The sequence below is a fragment of the Myotis myotis genome, unplaced genomic scaffold (assembly GCF_014108235.1).
Source record: "Myotis myotis isolate mMyoMyo1 unplaced genomic scaffold, mMyoMyo1.p scaffold_m19_p_7, whole genome shotgun sequence".
Classification (NCBI taxonomy): Eukaryota; Metazoa; Chordata; class Mammalia; order Chiroptera; family Vespertilionidae; genus Myotis; species Myotis myotis.
Window position 1 is genome coordinate 59561282 of NW_023416379.1, and position 22338 is coordinate 59583619.

The window sequence follows — 22338 nt, forward strand, 5'->3', positions numbered from 1 at the left end:
CCTGATCTATTACTAAGTTTTTAAAAAGCAGACTTTAGAATAGCATTATAAAAAGAACCATTTTTGTAAAGAAAAAGGAGTTTATATAATCATCTGGAAAAATACTCTATTAAGAATGAAAGATGAGATTATGGGGGAATTTTCATTTCATTGTATTGTTTGTTACTTTTAAAAATACTGATGAATTATCAGAAGAATCTATAACCATTTTATATAATAAAAATAATTGAAAAAGAGGAACAAATGTAATAATCTGAACAATAAAGATTTAATAATTAAAAAAAATAATTGTATATAAGGTAACAAAAAAGTAAACTTCTTAAAAATTTTAAATGGAAAATGACTTACCTTTAGTCTTCTTTTTCCATTCCCAAACAGTGATAGATCTTCTCCAAGCATTGAATGTGGCCAACAGGCTAGAAATTATTCCTCAAATTGGGGAAGATAATAAGAATATGGTCACACTTTTCACAGTGACCTGGAAGAAGAGATTCTGATGCTCATGGCAAGGTATCAGCATCCATCAGAGCTTCAGGTGGAGTTCATTGACTATGCAGATATCAAGTCTACTTACGAAAGTCAAGATGCCAGACAAACTGCTCCTGATTGGCCAGCCAACACTCTGAACTGAATAGCTATCCTCTTCTTAGAGGAGGGGAGAACCCAGGAAGCCTGGAAAATATTGGGGCTTTTCAGGAAACATAAGAAGATCCCTAGAAGTGAGGTACTGAATGAGTTTACAAATAGTGCAAAAGCATCCAACAGCCCTGCCCAGGCCATTGAGATAGTGAAGCAGGTGGATGCTTTCAGCTCACCCAGAGAAAATGGGTGCCTTTACAATCAGCCAGGGACAAAAGGAAGCTTTGGGACTCCTAACTCCATTGGCCTGACAGCGGTAGTGATATTAGTGAAGGCAAATAAAAGTGGGCCAATCAAGAGCAGCTATGGCCTAGCATGAGATGTTAATACTTAACCATGGTATGAATAAAATGAGAATATAGATTCGGTGAACTTTGAAATACAATTGATATAACACTGACTTATTTAAAAGTTAAATTCCTTATTTGATATCAACTAAACCATCCATTCAAAGTTGATCATTTAAACAGAAGCAGCACTAGCATTCTCAGCTCTTTGGATACATATTGTGAGGTGCATAGCTCCTGATTTCAGTATAAGCTCTGCACACCTGCAGTGTTTTGCCTGCCGATTTCACACTGCTGTCATCAGTGTAGTTCGCCCTCCCCTGTTCAGAACTTCAGCTTTTGTTGGCTGATGCTATGATGCTGGTACTTCCTTATCTTAAAGAAGGTATCTACAGGAGGTTTTCATACAATTACATCATAGTTGGTATTTATTGGGTTAATAGTATCCCAATATTAGGGATATTTATATGTGGAAAAAAATGTACATCTTAGAGTTGATTAAATGACAATGGCAGTTTAGGCTGCACAACTGGGGAAATGAAGATGGTAAATGAATATTGAATGGATGTAAAAGTTTTGCAGATACTATGGATGCTTGTTTTTTATTTTGTTTTGTCACGATGTCTTGGGTAGATGGCTGTCCCTCCAGGGAGTGAACATATAAGTCTCCTTCCCTTTGTACAAACAGACTAGGTAGGTAGGTTTTGGGATTTGTAAACCACTTGTGAATTGAGTATTGGACTGATAGTCTCCAGGCTGGATGATAGGGCTCCAGAATGGGTAAGTTCTAGGGCTCTAGTTCTTAAGTTATATGTAGATATCTATAAATAATACTACTCTTCCTGGTAGAGTGTGAGATGTGCATTCCACTCTTTTGACATATTTGTCATCACTTGTCTAGGATTTTCTTATATGTGACAGGCGCCCCCTAGTGAATAGTGGGACTTAGATTGGCCTCCACTATAAAAGTCTGGGGAAATATCTGAACCTGTTTTAACAAATTCATATTTATTAAACAAGATGCTGTGTGTGACTGAGGGTGATGTTGGGAATCTGTTCTTCATAAAAAACATCTATTTCACAAAATAGATGTAGTAATCAACTTTCTACACAAAGTTCAAATTAATATGAACTTGGGCCAGATCATTGATCTTTACCAACTCTTCAAATATAGACTTGGCTGGATTCTTTTTATATAGCTACTAGAATCTGATAACTTGGGGTTGAAACTTGAGAAACCATAATTTCAATCCAAAATACTTTAATCCGGTAAATATATTTGATAAATTATATTCTTTTTGTTAATTTCAAGATTATAACATTTAATGAAAACTGGGATTGCTTAAATGATACATTGTTACTTTTTAAAAAATATATATATTTTATTGATTTTTTTTTACAGAGAGAAAGGTAGAGGAATAGAGAGTTAAAAACATCAATGAGAGCCCTAACCGGTTTGGCTCAGTGGATAGTGCGTCGGCCTGCACACTGAAGGGTCCCAGGTTCGATTCCAGTCAAGGTCATGTACCATGGTTGCGGGCACATCCCCAGTAGGGGGTGTGCAGGAGGCAGCTGATCGATGTTTCTCTCTCATCGATGTTTCTAACTCTCTATCCCTCTCCCTTCCTCTCTGTAAAAAATCAATAAAATATATTTTTTAAAAAATCAATGAGAGAGAAACATCGATCAGCTGCATCCTGCACACCCCCTACTGGGGATGTGCCCACAACCTTGACCGGAATCGAACCTGGGACCCTTCAGTCTGCAGGCCGGGCGCTCTATTCACTGAGCCAAACTATTTAGGGTTACATTGTTACTTTTAATTACTTCTTCTCTCCCTAAAGCTCTTGCCACTTATAACAGTCCATACTATGTTCTTATAAAAGGGGGTTATAATTTTGACATCATCATTCTTATTAATTATTATTTATAAAACTGAGTTAGGTCCTCAATGAGGAATCCAAAATAATTCTTATCCTCTAGGTAGCTTCTAATATCAAATAAAGTCAAATAATATGTAACCGGGTCAATTGGAAACTAAATCAAATAAATATGAGAAAATATTCACATTATTTTAACAGTGTCGAAAGAACAGAAGCAATCACACACTTGACTCGTGGTGTTTAAATGGAGCATCCTAAACCAACAATTAGAGCAAAGGTAAACAAAAAGTAGGTGACATGTTTAAATAACAAGTAGGTGAAAGATTATTGGACTATTTTCAAAGATCTTGGCTGATGCCAGAAATGATCAAATTATTAACTGTATGTAGTGTATTTTTGCTCCTTTCCAGGGGCAGATTAACACGTTGCCTCCCACCTTCTTATTATCTAAACAATTTTTTAAAATAAAAAATTACTTTATCTTCTTTTGCCTAGGTTGCGCTTTGTCTCTGACTTCTCTAACTTTAAGGCAGGCCCCTTTGGGTCCTCAGTCTTCTCTGAACTCCTAATGGCCTAATTTAGCACAATTATTATCTCTTTGATTATTCCATATATATTAAAAGGCTCTACAGGACACGTGCAAGCCTTCATTCAAATTACAGCTGGCCCTTGAACAACGTGAGGGTTAGGGGCACCGACTGTAGCGGAAAATCCACCTATTCCCGCAAGTCGTCCCTCCACCGACAGGGCTTTCCCACCATGTTCATGAGCAGACAGGCCCCCGATCCATTCTCCATCACTATGGCTTCCCGCATTTAGAGGGGTCACTTGTGCATTTCCCTGGCCACGGTGGCCAGCAGGTGCTGACAGGGGTGAAGAACCCCAGGGAAGAAGTCAAAGTCAACGACAGGCTAAGGACCAGAGCACCTCGTTCACCTCATCCTCCGCCACCAAACGCCCATTCTTCTCGGTCCTGTTTCCTAAGATGTCACCTGGGCGGATGCAAGGTCAGCCGTGGGAAGGCGGCGGCCTCCTCCGCGGGGCCCGATGCCGGGAGGGAGGCGGGCAGGGTGGCACCGGGAGGCGCAGGTGTCCTGCCCCCGCGCGACCCCGGAAGGCGGGGAGGGGTCGAGGGGGCGGGACGGCGCCTGCGCGCCCCTGGCTCCCGCCGCCCCCCGCCCCCCGCCCCCCGACCGCAGCGGCACCCTCCGCCCGAGGCCGGGCGCGGGCGGGGGGAGGGGCGCGCCGGCCCCCGCCCCCCACGTGACGCCGGCCGAGGAGACTGGAGCGGCGGCGGCCGGCGGCGGCGGCAGCAGACTGGTGCGGCGCTCGGCGCTCACGGCTGGCGCTCCTCCTCCGCCTCCTCCTGCACGGAGCCCGGACGGTCCCTTCTCCTCCGCCAGGCTGGTCGCCGCCGCCGCATCCCCGCTGCCTCGGTGCCCCGAGCAGGAGGAGGAGACGCCGCTGAGCCGCCGCCGCTAGAGGGGACCCCGGCTGCCGCTCGCTCCCTCGGCCGCCGCCGTCGAGGTCTGCCCTCCTCCCCCGGGGTCTCCGCTCTCGCCTCCCGCCGCCGGCTCCCGCTGACCGCCGCCGCGATGGGGCTCCTGGACTCGGAGCCGGGCAGCGTCCTGAACGCGATGTCCACGGCGCTCAACGACACGATGGAGTTCTACCGCTGGACCTGGTCCATCACAGGTAAAGCCGCGGGCTTCCCCGTCCATCCGTCCGCGCCCGGCCCCGCGGGCGGCGCCTGCCCTGCGGCTGTTGGGATGCTGCGGCTCCGAGGCGGCGCCGGGCGCGGGGACCTCCGCTCCGAGCGTTAAGGCCTCTCCCTCCCCGCGACGCTCGCACGGTTTTCCTCCGCGTCCCCACCGCCTCTCACCGGCTGCTCGGAGGCAGGAGCTGGCCTTTCGGATGGAGCCGGTGCCGCCGAGAGCTCGTCGCCGGTACCGCCCTCCTCCCTGAGCCCGCATCTCCGGACCTCGCCCGGCGCCTCTCCATTATGCACAGGATCGGCTTGAACGTGTAGCGATATTCCGGGTGGAGAGATGGCTGGGGGCGCGGGGGACTCCAATGGTAGCTGTCTTTGCTTCTTCCGCCTCCTGGTTGCTTTGACACCACCTGCTAACCCGCTAATGTTTTGCCTAGCTCGTTCATCTCTATGATAATTTGGAAAGAAAAAATAAAAAAGCCATTGTTTGGCTCCTTGAGTCTTGAAGAATGTTAGTTTCTGAGGCTTTTCAACAGCAAATGTGTTTGAAGTGACCGTCTGTGTTGGCTTTGCGCAGTGCAGTGCAGCCAGGGGGATGGGGGAGCTAAAACACCGGGAAAGAAATGTCTTTAGGAAGGAGGTCTCGACTGCAGCACCTAGAGGTTGTCCTGGGAGGCCTACATAGGAACAGTTTTCTTAATTCGGCAAACTTTTCCCGTAGGTTATTTGACACGACGTCCGATTGGTTGATATGTGCAGGTCTTCTAAGCAGAAGCAGTTGTGACATTATTTTGAATGTCACCATTTATTTTTATCCAGTTGTTTCAGTTGCTTTTGGCTTTAAGGCATTTAAAAGTTTTGAAATAAAAAAATTAGGTTAACAGGATTTTAGAAACAATCTTACGATTTAAATTTTATAGCCCTTTTTCAGTACTGCCCTGCATCCCAGCGGGGGAGGAAATTAACATTTCACATTATGACTCTGCCTCCCTAGAAATGAAAATTTATTCCTGTAGTTTTTGTGTTTGTTGTTAGAGTGAATGAGAGAGTGGTTACAGCATGAATACAGTACAATGCGTGGGATAAATGCTGTAGAGAAAATGTGTTGCTGGAATTATTTCCAGGTGAGACCGTTCTTTGACATTGATGTAGCTTTAACTTCTTTAGAAAAGTGTGTTCTTTTTCAGAAGCTCTCACGTTTGACAATGAAAAGTACGCTAATTAGCCTTTGCAATTGAAAATGGTTAAAAGACAGTTTTTAATGAGGTTTTTCCTTCTAAGGTCTTTCCTCTGTGCACTATTACACTGAGGTTATGCTCTGCCTATACAAGCTGGGAAAGATGTATCCTTCCCTTCATCTCAGGAGTGATTTGAGTTATTTAAACATTGCATCAGGGTTTCCCATTACACAATTTTGTAGAACTCTTTGGCAGGTAATTGCACTTTGCATACTTTAGAGTTCAGACATTGTCAAGGTCCTCCAATCTCCATATAGTCCAGAGCCACACCCAGAAGTTCTCGTTCCTGTCTGTCATTCCCTTCCCACCTCTTGAGTCTCAGAGAGAATTGAGAACAAAGATAGAATGTATCTTTCTGTGATAGTTAAATCTCTTTTAGTGATGTTTTTGGTAAAAATCACAAATGAAATAGGAGAGGGTTATGCAGTTGCCTTATTTGAAAGCTTGTGACTCTCATGGAAGACATAAAATAATACAATATTGTGAGCTTTGAGAGTAGCCACTGGGACACAGGTGACCTCTCACTAGCAGATGGAGGAAAGGTGCCCTGGCTATCCACTTACGAAACCTGAGACTGCTTCCTTGCTTTCTGTAATCAGCTACCTAGTGTAGGTAGATGGTATTTCTTAACTTAGAGGCTTAGTGGGATGTAGCCTGTTCTGCCTTGCTGCTGTGTCAAGAGGAGTATTTTTCAGATTCAGGCAGATCAGACCTGAAGCTTGTGGTGTCCCATTTCCTTTCACTGCCTCTTCCCCTCTCTTCCATGCTCTCCGGGTACCTTTTCTTTGACTCATTAACACTGATCCAATTCCAAGATGATCTCTTCTCACTATAATTTTATAAAATATGGGTGAAGGAGTTTCAGAGTAGAAAACTAGTCTCTTAGATGAGGCTGAAGAGAATGTTGATGAGTCTGATGTTTGGAAAGGGGGAAAATAAAAATGGGTGGAGAGAAAGATGGTCTTGAGAAATATAAATTATTTGAGGACACGAATTATTCAGGGAGAGCAAGAAATGAGCGAGACTGTATGCCTTTGTGTGCTTTCATCCCCAGAACTGTAGTTATATGCTTCTATCTTTCTGTTTTATTACTTCATTGACTATTTCACTCCATTGACGTTTCTATCTTAGTGTAAACAACATGTATCTATTTTGGACTGTTTATAACAGGAATAGTTACAGTTTTGTAGAATATATTTGATGATCCAAGATATTTTTGTCCTAGGGCAGTGGTCGGCAAACTGTGGCTTGCAAGCCACATGCAGCTCTTTGGCCCCTTGAGTGTGGCTCTTCCTAAGCCTTAGGAGTACCCTAATTAAGTTAATAATGATGTATCTATCTATATAAGTTTAAGTTTAAAAAATTTGGCTCTCAAAAGAAATTTCAATTGTTGTTCTGTTGATATTTGGCTCTGTTGACTAATGAGTTTGCCGACCACTGTCCTAGGGCAAACAGTTTCTGCAAAAATACTATTTTGAGCTGTTTTATCAAAGGATGCTATTTAATAAAACATGTCCAAAGCAATGTATAAAACTGGGCTTCCTACAGCGTATGGCCCATAGTTTATTAATATAGAAAGTGTTACTTTTACTATATCATTGACACTTCATATATTGAATTGAAACTTTGAAAGAGCTGTACGTTTAGAAAAACAAGTACTTTTCCACTTCCTTATTTAATAGCTTCAAATATTTTTAATAAGTAAACTAATCTTGGTTTATATTATATAGGAAAGTATAGATTGATGTGGGATTTTTTTTTTAAATTTTGTTTTATTGCTTAATATATTACAAAGAGTAGTACATATGTCTCCTTTTTTTTCCCCCTTGCCCTTCCCCCCGCCTCCCATACCCCCAGTGTCTTGTGTCCATTGGTTATGCTTATATGCATGCATACAAGTCCTTTGGTTGATCTCTTACCGCACCCCCCCCCAACTCTCCTCGTCATTCCTGTTGTAGTTTGACAGTCTGTTCGATGCTGCTCTGCCTCTGTATCTATTTTTGTTCATCAGTTTATAATAGTCTTTATTATCCATAAATGAGTGAGATCGTGTGGTATTTTTCTTTCATTGATTGGCTTATTTCAATTAGCATAATGTTCTCCAGTTCCATCCATACTGTTGTAAATGGTAAGAATTTCTTCTTCTTTTACAGCAGCATAGTATTCCATCGTGTAGATGTACCACAGTTTTCTAATCCATTCATCTGCTGATGGGCACTTAGGCTGTTTCCACATCTTAGCTATGGTAAATTGTGTTGCTGTGAACATAGGGGTGCATATATCCTTTCTGATTGGTGTTTCTGGTTTCTTGGGATATATTCCTCGAAGTGGTATTACTGGGTCAAATGGGAGTTCCATTTTTAACTTTTTTTTTCTCCTGTTTTTTATTTTATTTTATTTTTTTAAATCTTTTTTTTTTTAAATTAAATCTTTATTGTTCAGATTATTACATTTGTTCCTCTTTTTTCCCCCCCATAACTCCCCTCCTCCCAGTTCCCGCCCCACCCTCCGCCCTCACTCCCCACCCACTGTCCTCATCCATAGGTGCACGATTTTTGTCCAGTCTCTTCCCGAATCTCCCACACCCCTTTCCCCCCCAAGAATAGTCAGTCCATTCCCTTTCTATGTCCCTGATTCTATTATAATCACCAGTTCATTCTGTTCATCAGATTATTTATTCCCTTAATTCTTAGATTCACTTGTTGATAGATGTATATTTGTTGTTCATAATTTGTATCTTTACCTTTTTCTTCCTCTTCCTCTTCTTAAAGGATACCTTTCAGCATTTCATATAATCCTGGTTTGGTGGTGATGAACTCCTTTAGCTTTTCCTTATCTGTGAAGCTCTTTATCTGACCTTCAATTCTGAATGATAGCTTTGCTGGATAAAGTAATCTTGGTTGTAGGTTCTTGGTATTCATCACTTTGACTATTTCTTGCCACTCCCTTCTGGCCTGCAAAGTTTCTGTTGAGAAATCAGCTGACAGTCGTATGGGTATTCCCTTGTAGGTAACTGACTGTCTTTCTCTTGCTGTTTTTAAGATTCTCTCTTTATCTTTTGCTCTTGGCATTTTAATTATGATGTGTCTTGGTGTGGTCCTCTTTGGATTCCTTTTGTTTGGGGTTCTCCGCGCTTCTTGGACCTGTAAGTCCATTTCTTTCACCAGGTGGGGGAAGTTTTCTGTCATTATTTCTTCAAATAGGTTTTCAATATCTTGCCCTCTCTCATCTTCTGGCACCCCTATAATTCTGATGTTGGTACGCTTGAAGCTGTCCCAGAGGCTCCTTACACTATCCTCGCATTTTTGGATTCTTTTTTCATTTTGCTTTTCCGGTTGGGTGTTTTTTGCTTCCTCGCATTTCAAATCATTGACTTGATTCTTGCGCTCCTCTGGTCTGCTGTCGGGAGTCTGTATAATATTCTTTATTTCAGTCCGTGTATGCTTAATTTCTAGTTGGTTCCCCAATATAACATCGAGGGTCTCATTAGTTTTCTTGTAGATCTCATTAAGTTTATCGGCGGCTTCTAAACAGTTCTTGAGAGACCTTAAAAGTGTGGTTCTGAACTCTATATCTTCCATTGACAATTTTGTCCTGTTTCTTTGTCTCCGCATTTTGTTATGCTTCCTTGGTGCACCCCCTAGTGGTCTTTGTGCGCAGTCTTATAGTTAAACCTTGATTGTTGTAGCTAATTCCAGGGAGGGTTTGACCTCCAGGCCAAGTGGCTATGAGAATCAGCTGTGTCAGCAGTGAGAGAACTTCTGTCCTCTAGGGAGGTGCTAATCTGGCGTTTGCCTGAGGCTATCCGGCAAATGCCTCTGTGCAGGGCTTGGGCGGGTCGGGTCGAACAGGATCAACAGGGTGGGCCGGAGAGAGCAGTTATGGCGGCTCTCAGTCCTGTCCCCAGGGGCTCTGCCTCTCTGAGTCCCAGCACCCGCTGCAAAGCTGGGAGAGAAAGCTGCACTCGCTCTGACCAAAGCCAGACAGTCCCGCTTCTCCCGTTTGAGTCTGGGTCCCTAGAGACTCGCCCGTATCTGGAGCTCAGAGTCTGCGACTCCCTCCCGATTGAAAACGCCAACCGCGCCCTCCGCCACCAGCCCGCTCCGCGCCCTCCGCACCTCAGAATTTGACTTCAGCACTGTGCCTCCTCTGAGTGTCCGTATGCGTTTCTCTTTCCTCCTAGTTGTAGGACTTCCACTCAGCCAGCGTTCCTGTGGTTCTGGGTGATGTCCCTTACGTCTTTTAGTTTCACTTTTGAAGTAGTTGTTCAAGGCAGCAAACTCCAGCGTTAACCTATGCTGCCATCTTGGTTCTCTATTTTTTTAAATCTTTAAATTCTTTATTAGTTAAGGAATTACAAATGTGTCCTCATTCCCCCCATTAACCCCTCCTCCCCCCACTCATGCTCTCACCCCCCTGTAGCCCATGTCCTTTGGTTTGGCTTATATGCATGCATACAAGTCCTTTGGTTGATCTCTTCCCCTTACCCCCACCCTCCCCTACTTTCCCTCTGGGGATTAATAGTCTGATTGCTGTTTCTCTGTCTTTGGATCTGTCCCTGTTCATCAGTCTATGTTGTTCTCTATATTCCACAAATGAGTGAGATCATGTGGTATTTATCTTTCTCTGACTGGCTTATTTCACTTAGCATAATGCTCTCCAGTCCCATCCAAGCTGTTGCAAAAGGCAAGAGTTCCTTCTTTTTTACTGCAGTGTAGTATTCCATTGTGTAGATGTACCACAGTTTTCTAATCCACTCATCTGCTGATGGGCACTTAGGCTGTTTCCAAATCTTAGCAATGGTGAATTGTGCTGCTATGAACATAGGGGTGCATATATCCTTTCTGATTGGTGTTTCTGGCTTCTTGGGATATATTCCTGGAAGTGGGATCACAGAGTCAAATGGGAGTTCCATTTGTAGCTTTTTGAGGAAACTCCATACTGTTCTCCACAGTGGCTGCACCAGTCTGCATTCCCACCAGCAGTGCAGAAGGGTTCCTTTTTCTCCACATCCTCTCCAACACTTGTTGTTTGTTGATTTGTTGATGATAGCCATTCTGACAGGTGTGAGGTGATACCGCATTGTCGTTTTGATTTGCATCCTCTCGTATAATTAGTGACTTTGAGCATGTTTTCATATGACCTCTGTATGTCCTCTTTCGAAAAGTGTCTATAGGTCCATTGCCCATTTTTTGATTGGATTGTTTATCTTCCTGTTACTAAGTTTCATGAGTTCCTTGTAAATGTTGGAGATTAAACCCTTATCGGTGATATCATTGGCAAATATGTTCTCCCATGCAGTGGGTCTTTTTGTTGTTTTGTTGATGGTTTCCTTTGCTGTGCAAAAGCTTTTTATTTTAATGTAGTCCCATTTGTTTATTTTCTCTTTAGTTTCCATTGCCCTAGGAGCATTATCAGAGAAGAAATTCCTTTTACATATGTTTGCTATTTCGCTGCCTAAGGATTCCTCTAGTATTTTTATGGTTTCCTGTCTTACGTTTAAGTCTTTTATCCATTTTGAGTTTATTTTTGTGTATGGTGTGAGTTGGTGGTCTAGTTTCATCTTTTTGCATGTATCTGTCCAATTTTCCCAACACCATTTATTGAAGAGACTGTCTTGACCCCATTGTATGCTCTTGCCTCCTTTGTCGAATATTAATTGGGCATAGTGCTTTGGGTCAATTTCTGGGTTCTCTATTCTATTCCATTGATCTATGTGTCTGTTCTTGTGCCAGTACCAAGCTGTTTTAAGAACAGTGGCTTTGTAATACAGTTTGATATCTGGTATTGAGATCCCACCTACTTTGGTCTTCTTTCTCAGGATTGCTGCAGCTATTCGAGGTCTTTTTTTATTCCAGATGAATTTTTGGAACATTCGTTCTAGATCTGTGAAATATGCCGTTGGTAATGGCGATTGCATTGAATCTATAGATTGCTTTGGGTAGTATGGACATTTTGATGATGTTGATTCTACCAATCCATGAACACGGTATGTTCTTCCATCTGTTTATGTCTTCCTCTATCTCTTTTTTCAGTGTCCTATAGTTTTTCGCATATAAGTCTTTTACCTCCTTAGTTAAGTTTATTCCTAGGTATCTTAATTTTTTTGGTGCGATGGTAAATGGGATTGCTTTTTTAGTCTCCCTTTCTGTAAGTTCACTATTGGTGTAAAGAAATGCCTTAGATTTCTTGGCATCATTTTTCACTTTTTGAGGAAACTCCATACTGTCTTCCATAGTGGCTGCACCAGTCTGCATTCCCACCAGCAGTGCATGAGTGTTCCTTTTTCTCCGCATCCTCTCCAGCACTTGTCGTTTGTTAATGTGGGACTTTTTGCCAGTTGGTGGTATGAGAGTAGGAGGTACTCTGATGTCATTGTGTTTATTATTTCTTTTATTACTTTATGAGTATATTAAAATTATTAGGACTGGTATCCTTGACTCAAAATGAAATCTAATCAAGAGATATGAACTGATGAATCTAAATATTCCCCAGTCTGTAAATACCCAAATTATCTACATCATTCATTGTGTTCATTTATTATTTTAATAAATGCTTATTAGTAAACTTGTGTAACTGATATTTAGCAAAAAAAAAAAAAAAAATTGAAGAATTAATAGCCATCATCCCCACAATAAGGCCAAATGTCTCCTGAGCCACCATATTTCTTTTTAATCCCATGTTTTTAAACAGCTATTTTTTCGTGAAGTATGTATGCACATATATGTGTGTGTATTTGTGCATGTATGTGTGCGCGCGCGTGTGTGTATGTGTGTTTGACACTGCTCTCTGTTTAAAGATATAGTACCCAACATTTTGGTGAAAAATTTGTGTCTACTTGGGAGTTGAAGCTAGAGCATAAAAGACCAGCCTTGCTGGGTCCGTAAAGTTACTTTGGAGGGGGTAGAAGGGAGAGAGGGATGAATCGTACAGGAGGAGGAAAAGTGATGGTGAAGTTTGGAAGCTAGGCTTAAATAATCATTCATTCTTTCCACATGTGCAGGCACAGTACTGGGAGGAGAGAATGAGAACACTGGATTATTGCCCTCATGCAGCTTAGGAAGTCTAGAGGGCCAAGGCCCTGGTCTGAGGGCAGTGTGGTCTGTCAGTCAGGCCTACTTGGGGCCTAGGAAAGGTCAGAAAAGTCCTTCTCTACTCTTCTCTCTACTTCTACCTGTACTGCAGTCTTGTGTTGTGACAAGAATATTAAAGCTCTGTTTCAGAATATGTTTCATCCTGTGAAGTTGTTTTGGATACTGTTGGAGAGTTCCTGGGAACTGGCAGTGTGCTTAAGGGTCAGTGACTCATCTGGTTTGCCAAAACTGGGGGCTTGTAGGAGGGGACCTTTAGCTCAACTCTAGTAAGTTGGGCTAAAAGCAGGTCTGTTATAGAGAAGCATGTGTCTTAAACATTGTACAGTATATTTACATTAGAATTATTATTTATCACAGTTACTGTGTACATTTTTATTTATGTATTACCTAAAATAGGTTCTGTTTGTTTGTTTGGATTAGTCTTGGAACCCTGCCAGTCACCGTTTTCAATGTTTCTCAAGAAAAGGCATTCCAAGTTCTAGGCAGCCAATTAAAGACAAATAAGTGTAGCAGTCCCAGTTCCTAACGCAGGATCTCCTTTGGTCAGTGTTTTCCATGGGGTTCTAGAGCAAGCATGTCAAACTCAAAGGCTAAAACAGGCCAAATAAATTAGGCATGTGGCCCGAGGGCCGTGAGTTTGACGTGCTTGTTCTAGAGTTAATAATCTCCCTGAAGCTTTTAAGAGGTCCATGTTACTTAAGGGTTTTCTGGGGTTTTGTTTGTTTGGTTGGTTCCTGTTGTCTTTTAATTCACTCCAGTGTGGTTTTGTTCCTTTCCCCAACAGCATATAGCAGAAGTTCTGTCACAGATGGAATTCCAAGAGGGTAAATGCAGATTCTAAAACTGGTGTCAGGACACAGTTTTATAGTTAGTTTCTTTGGCTTAGGGAGAAAGGTTTAAGCATTACACAGATAATTACTTCAGACAGTGCTTTTGTGATCTTAAGAGCCACAAAGAAGTTGGTATTTATGTATGTATGTATTTCAGAAAGGAAGGGAGAGGGAGAGAGGATAGAAACATCAGTGATGAGAGAGAATTATTGATCAGTTGCCTCCTGCACACCCCACACTGGGGATGGAGCCTGCAACCCGGACATGTGCCCTGACTTGGAATTGAACTGTGATCTCCTGGTTCACAGTTTGATGCTCAGCCACTGAACCGTGCTAGCTGGGCAGAAGTTGGTTATCCTTTAAAAACTCAATTTGCTTTAGTTTTTTCTCAAGTCATATGATATTGTCATTAGAGAATGGTTTATTATTTTTAACAATAAGTATTATTTTGGATTTGGATCATTTATTATTTTGAGTCACTTATTTTGAGTTAAACATGTGTTGAATTAAACACAGAAATGAGTTGTGTAACAGAATTTGTCTTTCTCATTTTGGATGGCTCTTTTTTTCCCCCGTTTTCATTATCAGGACATTTTTCCTTAATAAGTCAAGGTGCTATTTTATTTTCCCTTGGAATGAGAATATTAGAATATATACTTTTAAATCACATGGGTTTGAGCTTTTATTAAAGAGAAGGGAGGAAATACCTGGCCTTTCAAAACCAGCTTCTAAATTTTCTTTCTTAACTGGTCAGTCAGTATTTCTCTGCCCACAGACCTGCAGCTCCAGCCAATTTGGATAGTTCATCCTTGAGTAAAATTTGTGCATGTCCACCTGCCCTTCCCCAGTCTATCTCTACAGATGGCCCTTCACCTGAACCCAGCAGTTTCCCTCCTTTATAAAGCCTTTCTTGGCCATGGTATCCTAGAACCTTTATTGCTTTATGTGATCCCATTTCTTTTAGCAATTACCCATGTACTTCCTCATACCATTTTTTTCTGTGATTTCATTGTTTTGAATTGTTTAAGCCATTATTATTTACCTTTTTAAAAAAATATATATTTTATTGAATTTTTACAGAGAGGAAGGGAGAGGGATAGAGAGTTAGAAACATCGATGAGAGAGAAACATCGATCAGCTGCCTACTACACACCCCCTTCTGGGGATGTGCCCAAAACCAAGGTACATGCCCTTGACCGGAATCGAACCTGGGACCCTTCAGTCCACAGGCCGACGCTCTATCCACTGAGCCAAACCGGTTACGGCTATTTACCTTTTAACTGTGTATTTTTCTCCCCAACACAAGGGAGTGGCACATGTTAATTTCATATGTATTGAGAAGATGACCCCCTTAACCTAGCCTAATTTCAAATAGTGAGATATTCTGATTACTAAACACTAATAAGGTTTTGGACCACACTAAATCATAGAACACATTTTTTAAATGATTTTGATCGTAAGTTAGTCAATTGATGTTGACTAAATTTAATGAAGGAATCAAACCATTAAATTATTTTTGCACTGAACAGTTATTTTCATGAGATATGAAATCAGACATAATTCTTCTTCTCTCTTCATTGCCTATGCAGCATTGTGAAGTGTGTGAGAGTGAGGAGGGCAACATGGAATAGAGAATGGAAAGAACACTGGACTGGGATTTAGATGACTCAGGCTTTAGTCCTGGATCTCCTGCTAATTAGCTTTGAGAGTTTGGTCAAGTCTATTTGCTTTTCCTACCTCAACTGTTTTCATGTGTAAATAGAGAGAGTTGAATTAAGTAAGGTCTCACTCAGTAAGGTCTCTAATTAAGTAATCTCTAAGGTCTCACTCAGCTTTAAAATTCTGGGTATAGACGCACTTTTTAAAAATTCTTTAAATAGCCCAGCCAGTGTGGCTCAGTGATTGTGTGTTGACCTATGAACCAGGGGGTAATAGTTTGATTTCTGGTCAGGGCTCATGCCCAGGTTGCAGGCTCAATCCCCAGTAGGCGTCATGCAGGAGGCAGCCAATCAATGATTCTCTCTCATCATTGATGTTTCTCTTTCTCCCTCTCCCTTCCTCTCTGAAAGCAATTCTAATATATTTTTAAAAATAAAATTCTTTAAATACATAAAGCAATTTCAGATAAACATTGATCAGTAATTCAAAAATCTCATCTATGCAATAATTACTATCTTTCCAACAAAACAGTTATCAGCACTGCCCAAATAGAAGTAACTTTCATATTTAGTCTTTTTTACTTTCTTTTATATTCTCCATAAGAAGTAAGTAAAGGAACAGAAAAACAAAGGGATACGATATTTTAGCAACTGCATTGGCATAGCACTGTTATAGTACATAATACTGCTGTAATACTGTACCTATTTAATTATCTAAATATTCCTTGACTAACCAAGATTAACTATTTTGCCAAGAGTAGTAGCAATAATATTAAAGAGTAGGTCCATTATGCATTATACATATAATGTATATAATCATACATTTCATTTATTATATAATGTGCAACTGCTGAGGATGCTTGTTACATGGTCTTAGGCAAGTTATTCATGGTTCTTTGGTCTCCTATTTCTACCTAAATCATGAGAGGCTTGAGCTTACTATGAACCAGGGGATAACAGTTCGCTTCTTGGTAACAGTACATGATCTCTTAAGACCACTTTATTGAATCTTCAGAATATCTCCTAAAGCAATGGCTTCTATAGTTGAAATTTGTTATATTTTTTTCTATAAAATGCAAAATTTTATCATACATCATTACAAAAGATTTCCAATTATAGACACTTTATCTTTGAGAATTTCTAATTTAAATTTGGAAGTGTGATGTAAACTTTTTGTAAAATTATTAAAAATATGTAAGTCTTGGGGAAAACAAAATAAACTAAATGGCTTTGGTGTGTTTCTTAACTAAAAGGGTAATTTTAAAAAAATCTTACATTTGTTAAATATTTTCTTCACAGAATATTATAATTTATTTTATTATAATTAGAATATAAGTCTTGGAATTTGAAATGAAAATGCATTAATCCACTGAAAGAATCAGTTAATTTTAGATATGATCACATATAGGCATTTGTGATTTTGAACTGGAATAGTCAAAATAAGCTTCTTTGTTTTCATTTTTATTTGTTTATTAACTGAAAACTTAGGCACAAGATATGTATTAAAAAATTTCACAGATTTTTACATATACATGTTCATAGTAGCGTTATTCATGATAGCCAGGAGGTGAAAGCAACCCAAATGTCCAGTGATGGATGGATGTATAAACAAGATATGGTATATACATACAATGGAATATTATCCAGCCTTACAAGGAAGAAAATTCTGGCATATGCTACAAAATAAATGAACCTTTTTTCAGTATGCTAAATGAAAAAGCCAGGCACAAAAAGACAAATACTTATATGAGATCTCTGCAGTAGTCAAATTCATAGAAACAGAAAAGGGCTAGGCTAGGGCAAAGGAGGAGATGGGGAGTTGTTTAATGATACAGAGTTTCAGTTTTGCAAGAAGAAAAAGTTCTGGAGATTGGTTGCACAATAATGTGAATATACTTAACACTGTTGAACTATACACTTAAAAATGGCTAAGGTGGTAAATTGTATGTGTTTTTTTATCAATTAAAAACAAATTTAACATATTGTAATTAATATGATAGCACCTCTTGAAATTATCTTTATTCGGTGTTCAGTGATAAATAAGTTGATTCTTTTTAAAAAATATATATTTTATTGATTTTTTACAGAGAGGAAGGGAAAGGGATAGAGTCAGAAACACCGATGAAAGAGAAACATCGATCAGCTGCCTCCTGCACACCCCCTACTGGGGATGTGCCCGCAACCAAGGTACATGCCCTTGACCAGAATTGAACCTGGGACCCTTGAGTCCGCAGGCGGACGCTCTATCCACTGAGCCAAACTGGTTAGGGCAATCAGTTGATTCTTTTATTTTTTCAACTTTTAGAAAAAATGGCTTTATAAAAAGTGTGCATAGCTGTTGCCTTAACAGAAGTCCCTAGGGGTTAGAGTAGCAGATAACAAGGAAGACAACCTTGCCTTTGTATTTTGCTTTCAAGTTTGACCAAGAACTTCACAACAACCAGGAAGGTAGGCCTGGCAAGCATTGTTATTTCCATGTGTGTGGAAGTCCTTGAGAGTCATAGAAGCTAAATAACTTACTGATGAACACTATATTGGAAATGGGTCTAAACAGGTCATTTTGTTACCCATCACACTAGCCAAGCAGGAAAGCAATAATCAGCCCTCTGACCTGTTTATGTTCTCTTATATTACCTTATATATATTTTTTAATCCTCACCTGAGGAAATGTTTTTTATTGATTTTAGAGAGAGAGCGAGAGAAAGATTGTTTACCTCCCATATGTGCCCCAACCTAGGGGTCAACCTGCAACCTAAGTATGTGCCCTGATCAGGAATTGAACTCACAACCTTTTGGTGTACTGGACGACACTCCAACCAACTGAGCTACCCAGCCAGGGCTATTTTACTTTATCTTAACTGCTATCTCATCTACAAAGTATCACTATTTAGAATACTAAATCTGAGCAAAGTCATTATACCACCAGAGATAATCTAAAGAAAGACATTTGAAATGCTCAAAGAGGCTGTTGTATAAAATTAAATTAAAACGTGATATTTATTGTGCTCACTTTGGCAGCACGTATACTAAAAAGTGATATTTATTTATATAAATTTATATATTTACTAGAGGCCTGATGCACGAAATTTGTGCAAGAGTAGGCCTTCCTTCCCCCAGTTGCTGGCACCAGCTTCCCTCTGGCACCCGGGACCTGGGCTTCCCTAGCAGCCCCAGCTTCATCTGGAAGGACATCTGGTCTAATTAGCATATTATGCTTTTATTATTATAGATATCATATATATGAATATATTGTATAATTTACATATAAAATATAAAAAGTGGTATTTAGCTTGAGAAGATGAAGTTGACTTCCATATGGTAGAGTAGCTAGGACCTTAAAAAATATATCAAAGTGAATCATGAAGTGTTTGCCAAATTTTATAATATAAAAAATAGAAACTATTGTTAATTAGTGAAAAGGATTAAATTCAGGATGTACAGTGGATATTCAGCTTACAGAACTGTTAGCAAGAGAAGATTTTGGCCAAACTTCCCATTGAAACACATATATACACTCCAATTGTATCTTCAGTCTTTTTTTTTTCTAGAGGGAAACACCATTTCAATCTTCTTAAAGCCTTAAATTAATACCATTGGCAGCACAAAAGGGGAGGTTTGGACTCTGAATTTCTCACATTAGCACAGGGAGGAAGTTTCATGAAATTTCTGAAAATCTCAGCAAAATGTGAAAACTTGAGTGAGAAGGAAACTATTTACCTACATTCTATCTTGGCTCCCAGGATATGAGGCATTACTAGTATTCTTCTGTAATATATATATATATATATATCTTTTCCCCCAGATCTCTTCTTGTACCACATCTCCTCCTACCTGGGTATTGTTTCCTCTTTCCCTAGGAACTGGCTTTTATGAATATGCATTTCAAAAAAGTTAAATATATTGGGATAGCATTGGTTAGTAACATGTTTCAAGTCTACAGTTCTATAATGCATCATCTGTACATTGCATTCTGTGCTCACCACCCAAAGTCTAATCTTCATCCTCCCCATCCCTTCCCCTCTTGCCATTTTTTTTTAAGCCACAAATTTAGCTATCATCTGCACATGGTGAAACTCACTGCTACTTATTGAGCTTCTATTAAAGGACCATATGGACTATAGAATGCTGTAGTGTGCATTTTATACACCTTATCTTATTTAATGTTCATAGAATCCCTATAAGGTAGGTAGTATTTTACTATTGTATGATGAAGAAATAGACTTAAAACTACACAGCTGGAAAGTAACAGAGGTGGAATTGAATCTTCTCCTTTATGTGAGTGACCTTTTCATGCAGCAGTACAACCTCCCTATTCATCCAACAAATACTGCTTTATTGCCTACTGATAACAGTGAACATTTATTGGATGCTTACTGAGTTCCAGGCACTGTGTCCAATGATTTATATGTATATTATTACATTTAATTCTCATTTTCCTTTTACCTAGGTACTATTATCCCTATTTTCCTAGTGAGAGAACCAATTTTCCCTGGATTATCCATCTAATACCTACTCTCCCAAATTAAACCTCATAGTAATTAATCTTCAGCTTGAGTCACATAGTCACTCATCCCATCTGTGTTACTGTCTTTTCTCCTTTGCAGCCTCTGAATGCATCCTTATTTATCTGCTCTCTATGGGAAATCCTATAATTTCTCTCACTTTCTACTTTTATTCTGATCTGTGTTTAGACAAACTTGGAACTAAATTTCTTTTTTTCTCTGCTTTTTAACTTCTCCCTTCATTGTTTTAGGCTCTTCGGTGACTGTTAGAAACTGAGTTACATAAAACATTTTTTGCCCTCTTGTTCCAACTCTGCGCTGGACTCCTCTCAGGCCATTTGTTCCCTCAGACTTCAGATACCGCAGTTTACCCTCACCTTGCTGGTGACAGTCTCCTTCCTGCCTGCCCATCACACACTGACCTCTTTGTCATTTTGTAACCCAGTTTCTGCCTGGACCACCTCTCTATTCTGCCAAAGCTGTCCTTTCCTTAAATTCATCCAGGTGCTCATCCAAGCTCAAGCCATCATCATCCTCTTCCCTGTGTACCTAGGGGGTAAAAGAAATTTCCCTGCTCATCACACTGACTCCGTAGGAAATTAATGACTCTCATTTATCCACTACTTTCAGAATCTGTATTTTTTCCCCAGAGTATATATCAGGTCATTTCCTGTCCCATTGTATCAAGTTAGGTGAAGACCCTTTCTCCTTCATTTCTGCCTTTTTCACCTCACTGATGCCCAAGCTCTTACTTGGCTTGGAGAATACTATATTAAGCACCATATTTTAGATTAGTACCTAGAAGAGTCCTTATGGTGTTATTTAGTTTATTCCTGTCATAGAGATAAAATCTTTCTCAACCTCTTCTTGACAACAGTTATTTACATTTTTTATTAAAAATTTATTTTAACAAAGGGCTGAGGCTGCTTATATATACCAGGTATTCTTATAGAGATACTTTAAGAAATAAGGGCCCTCATAACATTATAGTAAATGGAGAAAGACATGACTACCTCCGTAAGAAAGAGACTGCAGTTTGCCTTTGAGGTGCTTTGAAGTGCAGTGTCATATGGAGTAACTATTATTTTTGTGTAGTCTGTAAAGGCAAATGGATTTTTAACAATATCATTTACATATCAATGATTAGTAGCCAGGTGTAAAGAAAATGGAGTTGATTTGACACTATTGGTTCTAACTTAAGGAGGATGAATAGTTTCAGAGAATGTGTTGTATATACTTCTTGATGTGTTGAATACCAACATCTCTAGCTGGTTGTCAGACTTGTGTTTTGCTTTTGTTTTTGGTAGGTGAAATAGACAGCTGCCTCTTGCACGACGATTCCTACTGAGGATCGAACTTGCATACTGGCATATGCTCTGACTGGGAATCGATCCGTGACCTGGTTCATAGGTCAATGCTCCACCACTGAGTAACACTGGCCAGGCAAACTAGCAGTTCTTCTTAGACTTTAGTATGTAAAATCACTTGAGAATCATTAAAATACAGATTCTGGCTTAGTAGGTCTGGAGTGAGACCTGAGATTCTGCTAGCAAGCTTCCAGGAGTTGCTTTTCTGCTGGTGCATGGACCACACTTTGAACCAAAGTGTGTATTCCTAATTTCTTTGATAATCTGCTACTTGTACTACTATGGAAAAAGACAAATTTAAAAATGTTCTTCTGCTATTGATTTTAAAATATACTTAAGAAAGCCAAACAATGGCATGAATTTTTATAGAACATTTATTTGTGGGTTTTTTGTTTTGTTTTGTTTTTTTTACCCCAACAGGGACTGTATAACTTTTAGAACCATTTTGATCAGTAGCTGTTGCTCATTTTATCTGAATCAAAAGGGCAATTTAGAAATGTCCTGAATGTCTATTCTCATAGTAGCAGTAGCTATAATAATAGTAATTTATTTTCTAGGTACTTTGTGACCTTCATTCAGTCTGCTAGTCCTCAGCCATTTGCTTGGTGCATCCACTGTACAAGCCCTTGTGCCTGTAGAGAAAACATTTTATTAATTTTTTGGGATGGGATATGATGGCGAGCTTAGACTAATTGTGGAAGAAAGTTAATGCTGCCCTAACAGGTTTGTCTCAGTGGATAGAGCGTTGGCCTGAGGACTGAAGGGTCCCAGGTTCGATTCTGGTCAAGGGCATGTACCTTGGCTGCGGGCACATTCCCAGTAGGGGTTGTGCAGGAGGCAGCTGATCGATGTTTCTCTCTCATCAATGTTTCTAACTCTCTATCCCTCTCCCTTCCTCTCTGTAAAAAAATCAATAAAATATATTTTAAAAAATAAAAAATAAATAAAACTTCCTGCAAATGCTAAAAAAAAAAAAAGAAAAGAAAGAAAGAAAGTTAATGCTGACTGGTAGAAATCCTGAGTTCTAAAAAGCTTTAAAAGATATCAGCCTTTCAAAAAAAAAAGAGATCTGTTAGCGATATTTAAGGAAGTTGCTGATATGCACTGATAATTGGTTGTGAAAATTTAT

The 22338-nt window shown here is 40.0% G+C and overlaps 1 protein-coding gene across 1 annotated transcript in view; it reads left to right on the forward strand.

The window, feature by feature from the left end:
* The first annotated feature begins 4092 nt into the window (after positions 1 to 4092).
* ELOVL4 (ELOVL fatty acid elongase 4) overlaps positions 4093 to 22338 on the forward strand; it is a 36713-nt gene continuing 18467 nt past the window's right edge. The window contains exon 1 of the mRNA XM_036316798.1: positions 4093 to 4504. Coding sequence (XP_036172691.1) covers positions 4405 to 4504 — 100 coding nt within the window. The 5' untranslated portion in view covers positions 4093 to 4404. The remainder of the gene's footprint in view (positions 4505 to 22338) is intronic.